Below are 17,763 nucleotides of genomic sequence, written 5' to 3' on the forward strand. Positions count from 1 at the left end.
CTGCAATACCACAGAAATTGTACTGGTCCTTCCACCATTGATTCCCTTGATAATTGATGCTTTACAGCCATGCTTCCACCACTAAAAAACCCCTATGGAACAACATTTTCTGTTGAGTCCCACCCAGTCCACCTCCAAGAGAAACCATCAGCGCAGATTTTGTCCCACAGTTCTCATTAACTCCCTGGTCATGCCTGGATAGCAAGAGATACCCTGGAGAGAGGAAGACACAGTACATGGCACCATACCAGGACTGTAAAGCACTACTGAGGCACCGTGAATGCTGGACAGACCGCCCAGTAATCCAGATGGATGGTTTCTGGTACCCAACCTAGCTCTGAGAAAGCAAGTATTTCTGCACAGTCCAAGGAGATGTTTTCTCAGTGGTCAGATAGCTTGCTAAGCTACAGTCTCTGTTACTGGTTTGCCCCAGCTGCCACTACGAGTGGCATTTACTGCAGGTGGACACTGAGTTAAATGGACCTACAAGGGCCACCCTTGCGTTCATCTCAGTGAGAGCAAGAGGCTGTACTGGGTGCTCAACACTTCTGAAAGCAGGGCTTTAAACTGTTGGAAAATCCAAGCCTGAATTTTCTTACTGCAAATGGTTTTCTTGCAAGATTGGGCTGTTCAGCTCCTGTGGGCATCAGCACATTACAAGTGTTTCTTTTCAGAGCACTGCTGCAATCCTGAGCTTCTCAGGAGCTGTTTCCAATTCTCCACCTGCCATCTTGTGAAGCCAACACCATAAACAGCCCCAGCTCCTTGGGTGGCTGAAAAAGAGATATCTATGGAGCCCTGAGCAACTGTACTTGACATATGGTATTAAGATGTGCAGGGGAAGATGGCTGGCAAAGTACGACTCTCCTGTGGTTCTTTTGCCTGCTCCCATTATCCTCACTGATGATTGCTAGGGACATAAACGCTGAGGAGCCAGAAAAGAAGTGCAATGGGAAGGCAGAGAGGGAAAAGCAAGCCCAGCCTACATAGTGCACAGCTTTGAAAGCAAACTGATTTGCTCAGACACAAGATATAACACAAACAAGTTCTGCTGCTGCTGATGCACTAGTTCCCTGAATAATCACAGTGATACAAAAAAAAGCTTGTGATTAGGGCAAAGTATTAGTATTGGGAAGAACAGAAGGCCTAATCCAGTCTCCACAAATGACCTTGGGCAGGTCACATCACTCTCCATGCTCAGTTTCCTTAACCATGTGATGAAGTTTCCCAGCATGAGTGGAAAATTATCTGAGAGCGTGGGAGAGCCCAGCAGGAACTCACAGGTAAGCGACAACAGATTCTTTTCTGAGCCCACCCCACTGGCCTCTGCAGCCCCAGTTAAGTTAGTTCCTCACACTGCCAATGATCCAAATGAGCCAGATACCCTCAGACTCAAACATCCCTCAAGACGAATCATAGGATCTTGCTTTAGGCAAAAGAACTGCATTTTAATGGCTCTCTATCTACCAGATACATAACAGCCACAGGTTGGGTCCTGCATTATGCTGACAGTATTTGTGTGGTGCTCCCATCAGATATTAAACTGACACAGCACCCTGACCTGGCCTCCCATCCAAAGCTGTGTTCAGCACAAGCTCTCACTCCTCCTCCCAGTCCAACACTGGCAGTTATCACCAGACCACCCTGCTTCTGATTTCGCCACAACTACTTCTACAGTCCTTCCCTTTGCTCTGTTCCCTTCCTGCTCAACACAGTGTATGGTGGGATTCTCCAGCATCCATGAGGAAACTGTGCTACAGGCAGTAAACATAAATAATCAACTAGGTGTTAGGGTGTAAGCCAGAAGCAATCTCAAGTGCAACAGGGCTGTGAGGATCCTAATGGGTTGACCAAACTACAGTCTGCTCTTAGAGATGCTTTATTTCCCCTCCCCCCAAACAAAAGCTCATAGATGTGCCTCCCACAGTGATCCTCCACTTTCTCCATCTGGAGACACCATATCTGCCTTTGGGTTCAATGCCTCCCCCCTGCTTGTTAGGGCAGAGCTCTGCATTGCACTTGAGGACTGAGAAAAGGAGGAGAAAGGGATGTACTTATACAAGGTCTCCAAATTTTTTCCATCCTAAGGCAGAAAAAGGGCATGTCAGTTCCCAGACAGGTCTACAAGTTGAGAAGCACTAGACGGCAGTGGCATTTTTAGATTCCTTCCTATCCCACCAGGTGTCTACAGGACATCCACAGACATCCCCTATGGACAAGATCCTGATAAGCCTCTGTGTAGATGGACAAGGAGGAAGTAAAAAAACACAGAGTACCTCTAAAGACATCATGACCAGTGCTGTCTAATTACAGCTCCTGAAGCATGTCACGGAAATCAAGGAGGAAAGTGCATTGTCCAGGCAAAATGTCCCGAGCAGCAGTGAGAGGTGCAAGAAGATGGAAGTTTCTTTGGACAAGCCCACATAATAGCTGTGAGACTTCTTCCTCTAAGAACTAGGAAGGCAACAACATTATGGAACTGCAGCTGTCTGGTTGCACATCTGCACAGCACTGTTCTCCTGAGCTGGTTGGATCCCTGATGAAGGTCCTTCCCCCAGCCAGAGTCTGCTTTACCCTACTGGGAAGCAAAGGCGTCTGTGCAGCCACCTACCTGGCAGGGGAAGAGGCACAGTACAGAAGAGAAGGGGCTGCAGGAAACACACGACATCCATTAACTGCAGAGGGTGATGATTCTCCTTGGCACCAAATACAGTCCAATACATGAAAGCCCATGAGCTGCCCCAGCTCCACCAAGAGCAGTTATCCAGCCTTAGGAGGAAGGGGGGAACCTCTTTGCAGTGAACATGAATCAGCTTAGAGCAATACGGGACAATGTGGGGACTCCTCAACCCACCCAGGAGCAGGAAAGAAGTCACTTTAAAAGGCATGTCTGGCATGAGTGCATGGGCTGGAATACCAAGAGTTGCCCTTCTTGACCCCTGCTTGCTTCAGAGAGATTCCTGCTGGGGGAAGCAATAGCCCAGTATGGCCACTGTGCTTGAGGGAATGTCCAAATTAGGCTAAATCTTGCTTCTCATCTCACTTTGCACATGCCTAGAAAGTTGGACATTATCTTTCCCAGTGCCTCCTCACTTAACGGACTTGTTCAAAATCCCTGAGGTTCTACTTCCTTCTCCTCTATTTCATGCTTACAATAATTTACTGGTGGAAGAGAAAAGGCTGTGCAGGAGATTCATACTGATTTCTATCTCAGAGGCTTTAGACAGAAACAGACAATCTTTGTCCAGCTGCAGTAATTCCTCTGCAGTGCTCCAGACAGCATCTGGGAGTCTGTAAGGTGTGCACGCAACTTCCAAGTGCTGTTATCAATAATGCATTTGATGTGCAGCCTTCAGAGGAGCTGACCAAGGAAGCCTCTTAAAAAGAGAAGGCAACCCTTTGGTCTTCTCAGGAGGAAAGTGGTGAGGAGACAGAAAAACTCACCATCATCGTGTCATGTCTTATTTATGTCAAGACGCTGTTCACATTTCAGAAAGCTTTTAGTACGGGGCTGGAGCCTAGGTATGTATTTGGGGGATTAGAGAGCACATTGTGAATATTAAAATACTTTCAACTTTCTGCAATCAGCTAACTTATAGAAAGGCTACCATTGCTCCCGAAGCACAGCTCCTCTGCACCTTGGATACCACTGGTATCTCGGAGGTGGCAGGACACCCCCTAAGTCTCAACTGCTTTCTCAATGGCTGAGATGTCAAACCACAAAATTAACCCGTGACTTACGTGTGTATGTGAGGGATTTATTGATTTCACAGAGGGACAATTAATTTAATGTCATTTCAACGTTTCAGGGCTTGTCAGGCTTTTCCACAGAAGAGCAGCCACCTCCACACAACAAAGGATGCAATCTGTAGTTCATCAGCAGGGAAGAAGGTTCCCTTTTTAATCAAGCAAAAGCTGTTGGGGAGGCCACAGGCTAAAGACTACATAGCATCTGCCCACCAAGATGAAACTTTTGTTCTGGGTATGTTGTCCAAAACACACTGATGTGAGAGTAATAAAAAGTGGTGTAGTAGGGTTGACCCTGGCTGGATGCCAGGTACCCACTAAAGCCACTCTCTCAACTCTCCCTCTGCAACTGGACAGAGGAGAGAAAAAAAAGCAGCTAGGATTCATGAGTTGAGTTAACAGCTGGGAGAGGTCAGTTACTGATTACCTTCATGGGCAAAACAGACTCAAAGTGGGGACAGTACTTAAATTTATTACTAACAGGATAAGAGCCAAAGAGCGAGAAATAAAATAATCTTAAAAACAGCTTCCCCTCACCACTCCTTCCTTCCATGTTCTCCTTCCTCCCCTCCAGCAGTGCAGGGGGATGGGGAATGGGGGTTATGGTCATTTGTTATCTCTGCCACTGCTCAGAGAAAGGAGTCCTTCCCCTGCTCCCGTGGGGTCCCTCCCATGGGAGACAGTCCTTGATGGACCTCTCCAGCATGAGTCCATCCCTCAGGCAACAGTTCTTCATGAAACTGCTGTCCCATGGGTCACTGCTCCATGGGGTGCAGTCCTTCATGAATGAGCTGTACTGACATGGGTCTCCCAGAGGGGCCACAAATCCTACCCAGGAAAAACCTGCTCCAGTGTGGGCTTCCCTCTCCACAGGCCGCAGGTCTCCATCAGGATCCTGCTCCATCTTGGGCTCCCATGGGGTCACAGCCTCCTTCAGATATCCACCTGCTCCAGCACGGGCTTCTCCATGGGCTGCAGGGGCCCCAGCTCTGGTGCTTGGTGCATCTCCTCCCCCTCCTCCCCCTGCACCGACCTTGGTGTCTACGCTGTTGTTCCCATGTTCCCACTCTGCTCTTCCCTGGCTGGAATCTTTCTCCACAATACCTTCTGTTCTTAAATATGTTATCACAGAGGCATTATCATTACTCCTGATTGGCTTGGCCTTGGCTAGCGGCAGGAAGTCTGTCCTGGAGCCGGCTGGCATTGGCTCCACCAGACAGGAGAAGCTTCTAGCAGCTTCTAACAGAAGCCACCCCTGTAGGCTCCCCCCCAATACCAAAACTCAGCCAAACTAACCCACTACAAGAGGTTAAGGAACAGGAAAAAGGATGACAACACTGAGGTGAGCAGCAGAAGCTGTTGGAAGGTGTAACTAAAAGAACAGCAAAACTGCTGCAGGCAAGTGAAATCAGTCACATAAGATTAAGCGTGTAACCTAATTGCAAGCAGAAAGGTGATGATACACCATAAAGGGACTAATGGGTATCAGTCCAACTATGTTTTCTCTTGTCCTGCAAGCAGTCTAAGGACAACTGTTGGTGCAGCAGAGTGTTTCATTTAACTTTGGAAAAGAAGGGTCAGGTCTCAAGTCCAAACTCTGTTCTGAACAATCCTGTCTGGGCTCAGTCTCCAGCAAAGCAAGGATTTCCTTTCCTAATCATGAAGTGGAAGAGGCCATGACTTTACCACTGGAATTCTCGAAATCTCCCCTTTTCTCATAATCCTGCATCCATGATTGCACCTTCTACTCCCACCCGCACTGCACCATTGTGGGGCTGGTGGGCATGACAGTGGGTCACCACACTTCTCTGAAGGGGTCCCGAGCACAGAGGCTGATCAGAATTGCTGATGGCATGAACAGGGATGTGTAAGCACACACAGTGCCCTGCCCGTTACCCTGCGCTGTCACAGCTTCCAGAGGGGTACAAGGATTGGGTGAGGGCGGCTGCCACGAGGCCCCAAGCCAGAGACCCTCCACCACCCACCATGGGCCCCAAGCACTAAATGAGTTCTGTGTGTGTTTGAGCTCAGGTTATGGTTAATGTGTAAAACAACCCGCTCTGCAGGGTATCTGGGGCACTGGCTAAACCAACTGTGCTGCTGAGGGTCTGGGATGATTGGTAAACCAATGTGCTCTGCAGAGGGTCCACGTTAAAGCTTCTATTGTAACAACTCTCTTATGTCGTGGTTCTACCCTAAAGAACCAAGGATCCCTGAAGAACACGTCTGTTCCCACAGTGTTCGGTGGCATCACCTCAAAACCGTATGGGTCCCATCCTAGAGCCTCCTGTACTAATTCCAGAGGGGGGAGGGGAAGAAAAAAAAAGGTCTTAGAGCAGATATTCATTCAAAATTTACAAGTTGACTAATATAATTAAATACTGCTGTAACAACCAGCCAACAGATCTGGTTGTCACTTCCCCTTGAGGCTGACGTTTTCAGCCTTCCAGGAGGGCCAAGCATATTTTTTTATAAAAAGCCAGTCCCTGTGCCAGCAGCTGCGGTGGGTGAGCAGGACGGGCTCTGCCTCTGGTGCAGGCTGCTTTCCCACTGCCCTCCAACCCCTGTCACAGGGTCAGCATGCACAGGAGACAGCCCTTTGGTGCACTTCAGATAACATGAGGCCAGATGCAAGGGGTAGGCATGGTTCAGGAGGCCCTGGAGTGTGTCCAAAGCCACGTCCTGCCTGCCTGCTCTGCTGCCAGGATGCCTCTGGGCAATGCTGCTGGCAAGGTGCCCTCTGCTCCTCCCCGCTCGCACAGATTGCAGGCTCCCTGGCACAGGCACACCGGCCATCCCACGCGCTCTGCAGAGCTGAGCACGCTGTCAGCACACAACACATCACAGCAGTGATGGGCTGCCAGGAGTACAGGCAGATCCCTTCCACCCCGTGTTCGGTTTCAAAGATGGATTCATGGCAAGGGAAGATGGGTAGATTTGGAGTTTTCCTTGCAGTGTGGAGTGTCTCATTCGGAAAGATGCCAGAAGAGGCAACTGGAAGTGGCTGGTAATCCCCATGGCCCACGTCCCTGCGACAGAGGTAACCAGGGAGCATGAATTCAGAAAAGCATCAAGATGCAATTTCAGCATTTCACTGAACTAGATCTTGTATAAGCACATTTTAGGCCAGGTTCATAACTTCTGCTGTGCACATCACTCCACCAATTTCAGGAGGTACCTGTGAGGCACTGTGCCCTGTAACTATAGGTACCAGAAGTTAACTCTATATCTTGGGATCCACGGTAACATAAATCTATGGGACCTAAATGAATTCCTGTGATTCAGACACCTCAAGAAAATTATTTTTGTTTTGCAAATGCTTAGGCAGGACACTACCCTTGCACAGCAAAGGAGGGATGGTTCAGGCTCCCACCCAGGTCTTTCTGCTACAGACTACATTCCCCACTGCTTCAGCCAGCTTGGCTTGAAATAGCCCAGATAATTTGAGTCTATCTTTACCCTGGAAAACTGCATTACAGTTCAATATTCCCCACTTTTAAATTTTTCTATCGCTTGGCTCCCAATTATAATTACATGCACACAGTCAGTAAGGTTTTTAGTTGGATTTTTTAGCCTCTCTCTTGATTTCGCCTCCAGAGCTGTTAGTTCACTCTTCAGCAACAGCACATAATTTCCTAGTTTTATCCATTCTATATTTGAGTTTGGTATTATCAGAAAGGAGATCCGAATCACTTCATTAACACACACCTGACCTCAGCCAAACATATCCTCACTCAAAACTTTTTTTGTCCTCCCTCCACTATAAAATAAAATGTTAATAATAGTCCCACTGTCACCCTGGATGTCCTGAAGTTTTGCCTAGATTTCACTTGTGGAAAACAGACAATACTATTTATTGTCAAAACAGACACTGGACAAATGGTGCTAAAAACAAGCAAAGCAGCATGGAGACTTTGAGGAAAAGCAAAATATTAGCCAGCCAGAGGAGAGAGAGGAGCTGTTACCAGGCGCTCCTACATCCCCTCGCTAGCAGGATGCAAAAAGAAAGTAACATACAGGACTTCTGCTGTAAATGCCTCTCGAGAAGGACATTGTGCCAGTCAGCTTTTGGTTCTTGCCTACTGGAATGAGTGCTCCACTTGCACATCATTTCTGCTAAACAAGGAGCTTCACTGCACACTCTCCTATTCTCAGTCTAGACATTTCCTAGAGTTCCTTTCCAAAATCCAACTCAAATATTGTATTGCTATTGACTGTTCTGCTTTGACCTCATTGTTTCCCCTACAGTGGTTGATTGATCACACACAATGCACAGAAGAAAAACTGGCAAGGTCTATGCAATGCTACTGGTGCTTAGCACCTGCTCCAAAGGCTTTGCCTACCTGCTCATCTAGGGTTAGGCCTTATATCTAGCCTCAATGAAATCAGCAAAAGGAACACTGTGCAGAAGATGGCAGCCTCCACTGATTCATCTCTCTGATTTCTATTCTTGCCTTCGATTTAGAGCAACCCATCCCAGTCAGTGTTTTATCCTCCCTCCACACTTCAAGGAAATCATGTGGGATCAAAACGCTCCACCAAAATCTAAACATTTTGTTCTGATTTTATTAGGAATTATAAAGCAATATAAACCACTCTGAAGTTCTTTCAAAATGGGAATCTGTAATATTTCTTTGGGGAAGTATCAAAATGAGATGAGTCAGCACCACCGGAGCATTTTCCCCCAATTTTCTTCCAAAATGAAATTCCAACAGAAGATCATAATGCATCCCAACACTGACAGACCACTCCTCACAAGGAGGAATAGCCCATCCCTGCTGCTCTAGTTGGTGTTAGGTGAAACATAGCACATTCCTAAATATCCCGAGCAACCAAGGCTAAGAGAACTATCTTCTTTTATTGAAGCTTACTTATCCTTCAATATTTGTATTGCTATCATGTAAGACAAGGAACCGATAGCTAGGAAAGCAGGATTAGTTCCTGCTGATACTGATTTTGTCTTCTGAAGCATCTCCTGCTGAATAGGCGAAAGATAAGTCTGATCTAACTCATTCCAGATGTGGGTACAAGGTGCAGAGCAGCACCCTTCCCTGTGGGAGCCCCATCACGGTGTTATGCCAGGAAAGTTCAGGGAATACAGGTACCTCAACAGGATGCTAGATGGGAAACCTGCCCCCAAAGAGCCACAGAATTGCACTGTGCCACTCTCCTCATCTGACAAGCAGTCCAGGCAGTGCTGCCAAGGGAGGCTGTATCCATTTCTAGCTCTTAAAACATCCTCAATAGTCCAAGCCCGTGTGCACCAGCATTAGTCCTGCCTGACTTTCACCAGTCTCACACTGGACAGGGAAGCCTGCTCTGCTTAGAAGGAAAGTAAGACCATTGCAGAGCAACATGGGCAGCAGCACCTCACCAAGGGAGAAGGGACCACTTAACTACTGAGAGCTGTATTTACAAGCTTCCATGTTCCAAGGGTGGCCTGCCAGGGTGCCCGCCAGGAGCTGTATTTTAGGAACACTCGATGAGAGGCAGGAATCTGCTCCTAGGGGCTGGCTCTTCTCAGCACAGCTGCTTTCCTGAACATCCAGTTTGTTCCCATATTTATGAATAAGTGAGGGATGGGAGTTTTGTATCTCCCAGCTAATGCCTTCATGTAGCGAGCCCTTTTAAACAGCCAGTGAAGAAGAGTAGATACTCTGGAGAGAAATTAAAAGCACATTACATTGGTCTCCTGCGGTGCTTTGCCTTTGGAGACATTTCTCTCCCTCCACTGACCTGGCTCCCTAATGAGGCATGTAAACTAGGGAATCTCCCCACCAAGTCTGCTTGCTTGCAAGGTTTGCAGAGGGAGATGTCCAGGATACCTGCCTGGCCTGCCTGTACTTCTGACCAAACCAACAAGTACCACTGGAGGTCAAACAAGAATTAAAGAAATGGCATTGGCAGGAGCAGGTTGTACACCCCAAGCATATTAGCAGGGAGAGAATGCAGCATTATTGATTCCAGCCCCTGACCTTGGAATGATGTAAATAGGTGTGCAGCTACCCTAAAGGAGTCGTAGCAAAATAGTTATAGCATTGCAAGCAGATTAAAAACACAGTTAATATACATACTTCCCCAGATGCTTGTTTATCATTATGCAAGACATGTTTATTATGCAAAATGATAAAGCAGAAAAATAGGAGAGGAAAAGAAAATGCAAAGACACACTGAGCTCTTAACGTGACTTGGGTTTTCTCAATGCTGCTTAGATTTTTTTTTTTATTGTGCATAATCATTCCCTTATTAGCAGGAATCTTTGAAGTGATTCAGGCTCTAATTTCAGCATTTCAAACTCACAGGTTTATACTGTAAAACCATAGTGAGCTCTCGTAAGCGACCCATTTTTTTTCCTCTGTATTCTGTATCTCTGCTAGGGTTTTCTCAGTCTTTCCAATAAATTATGTATCACAATTTGCTATTTCAAAAATAATTAGAACTCTGAGTTAAACAACAAGGAATATCTGAGAGCAATACATTTCAGAAGATAAGTGTTTTGCACTTGGGGCAAAACCAATCCCAGCTGCAATGCCACTGAATTATACATATCGTCATATTGAGAGCTGCACTTTCAGCGTACTTGGGCAGACCTGGGGAGGCTCAACAGCCCCTTGATGGTGATCTGCTCCAGGAGAACCAGGTCTGCCTCTCAGGCAAAGCACTTCAGAGGCACTCCCTTTCCCATGCCTCTGTGAGTTGTTGAAGGGATAATGGAAAGAAAGCTGGGCACCGAGGAGAAAAACTTCACAAAGGAAGGTTATACAGGAGTGGGAATTAATTTGGTGGTGGAACTATTAACTCCAGACAGACAGTAGAGCATGTTCTGTGTCTTCTCCCATTAAGATTAGGCTGTAAATTCACTGGAGCAGGACGTACCTCTTTATTCTGCGTTTCCCTCTCCTGTGCAACAACCAGCCTTTGGTGGCAGCTTCCCATGGGGTAAGGCACTACAAGTAATACTCACTGCCCTTCACTCATTCTGTGTGTTTATACTTTGGCATAAAATGCTAACAGTGGATCCTCAGGAGAGTCATGTCCCTCCCCAGAACAGGTGCTTGTGCACCATCAGGGAATTTACGGCTGCTCTACATTATAGGAAATCAAATAGAAACACACCAATGACTTCACAAACTTGCTATGAAGACAGTGTTTTGCATCCTAAAGCCAAATGCCTTCAACCAAGACATGATTTTCTTGTCTACTAAGCACCTAATTCCCATGTAGACCTCAGAGGTGGCAATAACCTAGTTTCTGGGGGGAAAAAAAAAAAATCAGGTATCTAGCATAAGTAAAAAATGCACAAGTCGCAAACAGCTGCTTCCCAAGTAAAGAAGCTTTATCATCTAATGCATTTAGGCCTCTGAAGCTGGCTAAGAATCTATGGTTGGCTTCAAACCAGCAACCCAACCCTACACTATCCTTGTCTGAACAGAAGAGGTAGGGATGAGGAAACTCATTGCTGAAGGTACCAATGTGGCCGAGCCCTCAAAAGGTCCTGCACGTTTCCACAAAGTGCCATCTCAACAAGCTTGGCTTTGGAGGACTCCACTCAGCCCTACTTTTGTGCTAATCAACACCAGGAAGACTTTTTCCAAGGGCTGGCTATTCTAAGCCCATTCATTCAAGAGCCCATTGGCCCAAACTCAGAAGGAGCTGGCACAAACCATCTTCGAGACCAGGCTGATAATAGCCTCTGGTTTGATCCAGGGCAGAGGATGTCAGCCAAGATCTCAGCTGTCACACAGAGATTAAATATCACCAAAATAACCCCACAAAACAAAACCAAAACAAATACCATAGTGACAACACATTCAGTTACAGCATCAATCTGGGCTCAAGAGGAGGGGAAAAAAAATGAAAAAAAAAAAAACAAAATAAAAAAACTCATTACCCTGGACAATTTTATCTAAAACCAGTCCTGGGTTTGATCACGTTCTAAGAAGCCTTTGCAGAGCTAGGCCTGGGACATACAGCACGGAAAGCAGCCAAGCAACAAAAAAGTTCATTTATCAATGGACCTGTGTGAGTGAACAATATTTATGGGGAATGTTGACCCATTTTTTCAGAAACTCCTCAGAAAAGGCTAGTGAAAAAAAATAGGTACATGCACAGAGAGAACAAAGTGTAGTTTAGGGTCTGCTAAGCAACGAACAGGGATGATGTGTCCCCTGGAATGGACCACATGGCCAGGGACTCTGATCATCCCAGAGGACGAGAATGTCAAGTCCTACCAAAGCAATTCCTCTGCACAGTCTTCCAGACTGATACAGCCATGCCAAAGTTTGTCTTGGACTGGGATCCTGGCACCATAAGAAAAGCTACAGTATCCAAAAGAGACTGCCCAAACAGGTCAAGCTCTTCTCAAATATACCCAGTTCCTTTAAAGCACCCTGGTTTCCTTATCTCTTGTCTTCAATGTTATGATGGGCTCGACCCACACTCCCTGTTTCTAACTGGCTTTATCCACAAAATTTCTTTTTTCTTGCCCTAAGGTGTGCTTCAAAGCACAGTGAATTCATTGATTTACTGCTCTAAGACAGAGACAGAGCCACTAGTCATCACAAGAAAAGTATTCAAAAAGTTCCATCTCCCTGGAGTAGAGATGGACCAGTATCATCCATTTACTGTAAATGAAACCTTAGATCATGTTGATGAAATGAATAGTTTCACTCTTATTAGTTCAGATAGATCTGAATGCCATCAAGCTGTGGCATGTAATGAGGTTCACTTCATTAACCAGTGGCCATCATGGTGCATCCTTCCCCATCAGCCTTCCCTGACTACTCAAGAGGGGCACACTCATTGGAAATAAGAGGGCCCCATTAAACCACCCACATTTGAACACATGTATGATCTGGCGCCTTTTAGGAGTTGATATGACTAGCAGATGTGTTTCCTGGACAACATGGTCCTCCTGCAGCTTATCATCTCTTGGTATGCCCCTCCCACCCTTTATATTGTGTCTCACTACTACTAGCAAGAGATACTTTTCCTCTGCATCATCTCTAATCTCTCAGCTGTCAAAAATTACATTTCCAAGTCTCTCTTCCCTCTTTTGCTCAAGACCCACACCTTTCCCTCCCTTGCACTATTTGTTCAGAAAATGCTGACCTGAAGACCCACAGCTTGGATGTGGCTCTGTGACACACACTGATTTCCTGCAGTCCTCATTTACAGGGCACTGGTGGTACAAGGAGCCAGAACTCTATGGCGGGGCCAGAGCTATGTCCTGCACTCCACAAACTGGCCAAAGCATCAGTCCTGACCCCCTTGACGATGTGCCCAGTGGGAAGCATCCACAGTGCATACCATACTTGGTACTACCTTTAGGACTCTGGTAGCTTTACAAAAGAGGAAGTTTTCATTGTTAGTAAACCAATGTAATTTATTTAGGAGCAGTCATTTATGTTTACTGGGCTATGAAAGAACAGGAAGCGTCTGGCATCCACAGAGATCCAGATTGATCTCTCTGTCTCTTCTTGACAAGCAGCCAGTTTCGAGACCTATCTCGCCAGGCATACTAACACATTCACTTGTCGTTTCCTACCCTGAGCTGCTGGGGAGACAGAGCTTTGTTACATCCCCAGGGAAAGGGGGAAGTCCAAATCACGTGAGTGGTATAAAACTGACCAGGAACAAAGATGGATGGTGAAAGTCAGGAAAAATTGCATAGAACAACTCAAACTTCTGTCCTTTCAGTGGTCCCATTTCCATGCTCACATACACTTTTAAAGCAAAGTAAATGCCTAGACAAGAGCAGAATCTCTGCATTGTAAATTTACACAAAGGCAGATGAGATTAAAATCTTGGCTATACACTGTAAAGCTATCATAACTCTGGAAATGAGAAAAGTATTATTAACTATCACTTTTTACTATATAGAACTAGAGCAAAGTTATTTGAAGCATAAAAATTCTGGCAAATGGTTGCCATATTTAATAAATCACCAAATCAATTATTCACTGTGAAAATCAATTACTTACTTCAAATGAGAATCTTATGAATAACCTCATGCCCTTTCATGCCATCTAAGAAAGTTATAAGGAAATTAGTTGGTAAAAATTGCCTCACTTATCTTTTACGTGCATTAAAAAGACCACACAAATACAGGGAAATTCTGCCAACAGAATAGTCCAGAACCATTTTAATGGAGTCAGGGTATTTCTGTGGATTTACACTGCAGTCAAAAAGAGAGCATGAACCATTGGGGCACCACTTATGATCAGTTATCTGGGTTATTGCAACTCAGAAGCAATCCCACTGAGTCCATGCCATTTCACATATGTGAAATCAGAATATAACCAGTCAACTCTACACCACCTCCTCTACAACATGACCTACATTAAGTACATACTCAAAGGAACACAAAGTGTATCTTCACAGGTCAGGAAATATTGCCACGAATCTCCATGGAGACACTTTAGAGTGAATATTGCATGGTCTTGCAGCAGCTCCCCCCGCTCCTACTTTTAAAGGTTTGGTGATACGTGACTGTTTACAGAAAAAGCTGCAAGTGCCAGCACAGCCTGCTTCCTCCTGCCCACAAAACCAAACCACCCCAGGACCCCAGCAGTGCAAAGTACTTACTGAGCTGTAGAGATATCCCTCAGCGTTCATGGCAACGTACAGACCTGCCTTCACCCCTTGGATTGCCACCACGCGAAGACCCACAGGAATTAGATTGAAAAGGGCTGTGGAAGGAAAAGAAAAGCAAATTATATGGAGATATCACCCTGCATGACCACTGCTGCTTTTACCCCAGGCCCAGCCCACCCCACTCCTGACTTTTCACAAAAGAGAATGAACTAGAATCAAACATCCTGCTTCCAGCTACAGGAAAGGACTGCAGCCACAGTGCTGATGGTGAAAGGAATTTTTAAAAGTACTGAATTTGGCTGCCTCTCAAATGCCTTAACACACCCATCAGTCTCTCTGATCACTGCCTTTGCAATGCCAAGGGCTTAAACGTGTTCCCAAGCTAGTGCATCTCGATGGCTTTCCAAAAGCCAGTTGAGTTGGGTACTGCACATACACATGACTTTGCCTGTGGCAAACACAGCAGTACAATTTAGTTTAGTTCACCCTGAAATACATTTAAGCCTAGTCACACTTTCTTGCATTTGCCATATGTTAAAAGAGTACACAGACAGTGACCATGGCCAGAAGGTTGCAAATTAACTTGACTGTGTGTTTGCCCATGTGGCCCCAGCTGTCAAGGGAATGAAGAAACTCAGGAAGAGATACTGCTCTAGTCCATGACCTGAGCACTGCTCCTTATTCAGGAGCAGCACTGAACAGGATAGAAGAGGACAAGTTCTTTCAACATTCAATTTTACTGCAGTCTTATTGATTAAAGCATTGCAACCACTTCCTCACAATTAATTTCTTCATTGTTTGACTCGCACCCAATAGATCCTGTATCTCATTGAAAGACCCTTCCCATGAATATATACATTAATGTACTGTCAGGCTTTTGCTACATTTCTAACAGCATGGACTCAAAGAGGAGAGGACTGTCAGCATTGATAGACTGAGCACTGAGGCATTAGCATGGCTTTGTTTCCACTGAGATTTATAGGACAAGACTATTTAGATGTGGTAGGACCCGTTGTGTTTCAGCTTAAAAAGAGCTAACTAGACCTTGTCCCAGGAAGCTCAAGATATGGAAGGACAGGCACAGGGTCAGGCAGAAACAAGCCCGAACATAATGGAAATACTTCACTCAACATCTCTTCCCACACAACCACCCTGAAAAAAGAATATTTTTTCTGGTTCCATAGTCATGAGGTCAGACTGCCCCTGACATGTTCATGAAGCATTTCTTAAGCTTTTTAACACACTCATTTGCAAAAGCCTGCTTAAAACTTCTCAAGGGTTTTGGAGTGTTCAAATGAGCCCAAGGAGACCTGTGAATGGGCAGAGTGCAGAGGAAAGGCTGAGTGACAGAGCACGCAGTGAAGCATTCCTACTCTCCAGCTGACTGTTAAGGACATCATCCTCTAGCTGATGGATTTTATACATCATTTACAAAGTTTTATGTCTGACACATCACACTGGAGCAAGCACAGTACAAAAGTCTTCATGAGAAGGCAGTTGTGGAAAAAACTCCTCCTTCTCACTGTGCCATCTCACAGCCTCTAACCACTGATGATTTAAGATCAGGATAAAGCAGTTTTTGCTGAAATGGCCTATCCAAAATGCTAGAGCTTCACAGGCCAGGCTAGTGTTATTCCTGATACGGCAGGAGGAAACTGAGTTAAGCTCAACATTAAACTCACAACCTGAAAAGACTGGTTCAACGTGCACGCGCCAGGTAATGCATGGATTTATCTCACCTATAGGATGCTTCCCAAGAACCTACCTCATGTACAGTGTGAATTACTGCAGAGGAGAGAACACAAAAGTGTGTTTGAATTCCTTTCCAAAGAGAAAAACTCCAGAACATTTATATTCAACAAGGAAATAGGAGGGAGTCAAAAAAAAAGAACAAAAAATCCCTGACACCATGGCTTGGTTCTCTCCTTGCAGCCAGGGGTTCAGACTACAAAGTCTAAACCAAAGTTCCAGGATTCCCATGATTTCTAAGAGAAAAAGCATAACCCAAAGTGTATGTGAAATGTAATGGAAAGGTTACATTTGACCTAAATACTTGGTGGATTTGCTTAAAGGTCAGCGATGGATAACTTTTCAGAAGTAAAACCTGAAAAAAGCCCAGGAGACAAAGCCACTTTGCTCCAGATATGTACCAGATGTCTTGGCTGAGCTGTTGTCAGGGTTGTCTCCAAAAGGGGATTCATGAATTCCAGTTTCACGTGAATACCATTTCTTCCTCACTTAATTCCCACAGAATACTGGATGACTGCCCCCGGTGAGCTGCCTAAACGGGAGGCACCTCAAGCCTAGTGAAAAAAACCTCCTACTCTCAGCCCCTTTTTGTGCTTTTAAGCACCATATTCAGTAAAACATCAAAGCATGTGCTGAAGTCTTACTAAAGCCAGTGGCCACGTTTGTGATTTCATGGGAGAATGTCAACAGATGCATATGGCAAATGCAGTCTAGCCTGGGTATTCATCCATGATCAACTGGAGTCAAGGACAATGCTACTCTGATACTGTCCCCAGACACGACAAACACACTCCAGTGTAACTACTCAAGTGTTACCTCTCCCTTTCTCCCTACCATGAAGGTCTAAAACCTTTTGCAATTAACAAGTCTATAAACAATTCCCCTTTCCTATATTTTCCTCCTACTGAAAAATGGAGCATATTACTGCTAATAATGAAACAAAATAGGCATCATCATTCATTCCCTACAGCCAATTTGTCTTGCATGGAAAACCTGTGACAGACCACTCAAAGCATTCATTAGGCAGCAAGGTGGCAATACCCAGATTTAGGAGGTGAGAAGTTCCACTTGGAAGTACCCACATGTTTGCAAATCTCTCCTTCCACCTATACACGTAAAGGAGCACAGGAACAATCCAGTTGTGCTGTGTTAGAGCAGGAAGACCGTTGCCAGTTCCCAAGCTCCCAGGGATCCCGCTGCACCCACAATCATGGCAAAGCACTTCCTGCAAGAACACTGCAGAGCAGGGGAGCAAGTGGGCAGGCAAGCATGAGGACACATAACTGACATAGGTAACTGGCAGCCAAAAAATTTTAGGAAGCAAATGTCTTCCTCTATTAAAAACCAGCAGTTTGGGTGAAGATTTTGTAAATTTTCAGGGCTGCACTCAAATCTAGAAACATCTTTGTTTTCACGCTTCCAAATGAATATTTCATCTTGCTTTATAACAGATTTAAAAGCTTTATATGGTTTATTGTAAGAACATAAGAGTGTGTATGGGAAAACCCCTCTACCAATCTCAAAAGCAAGATGTCTCACTTTTTGTGAGGAAAAAAAGTCTGATTAATTTGAAACAGCAGATTTGGAGATGTGGAAAAGGACTAGCTGTGGTAGAACAGAACTGGACACGGTGTGTTGATGTGAAAAAGAGAAAAAAATTAACAATGGCAC

General features: G+C 45.3%; 1 protein-coding gene across 8 annotated transcripts in view; it reads right to left on the reverse strand.

Moving 5' to 3' along the window:
- FGF12 (fibroblast growth factor 12) overlaps positions 1-17,763 on the reverse strand; it is a 222,545-nt gene that overhangs the window by 57,844 nt on the left and 146,938 nt on the right. For all 8 annotated transcript variants that reach the window (XM_017810786.1, XM_017810787.1, XM_017810789.1 and 5 more), the window contains one exon: positions 14,335-14,438. In XM_017810786.1, coding sequence (XP_017666275.1) covers positions 14,335-14,438 — 104 coding nt within the window. The remainder of the gene's footprint in view (positions 1-14,334; positions 14,439-17,763) is intronic.

The sequence above is a fragment of the Lepidothrix coronata genome, unplaced genomic scaffold (assembly GCF_001604755.1).
Source record: "Lepidothrix coronata isolate B3197 unplaced genomic scaffold, Lepidothrix_coronata-1.0 Scaffold29, whole genome shotgun sequence".
Taxonomy (NCBI): domain Eukaryota; kingdom Metazoa; phylum Chordata; class Aves; order Passeriformes; family Pipridae; genus Lepidothrix; species Lepidothrix coronata.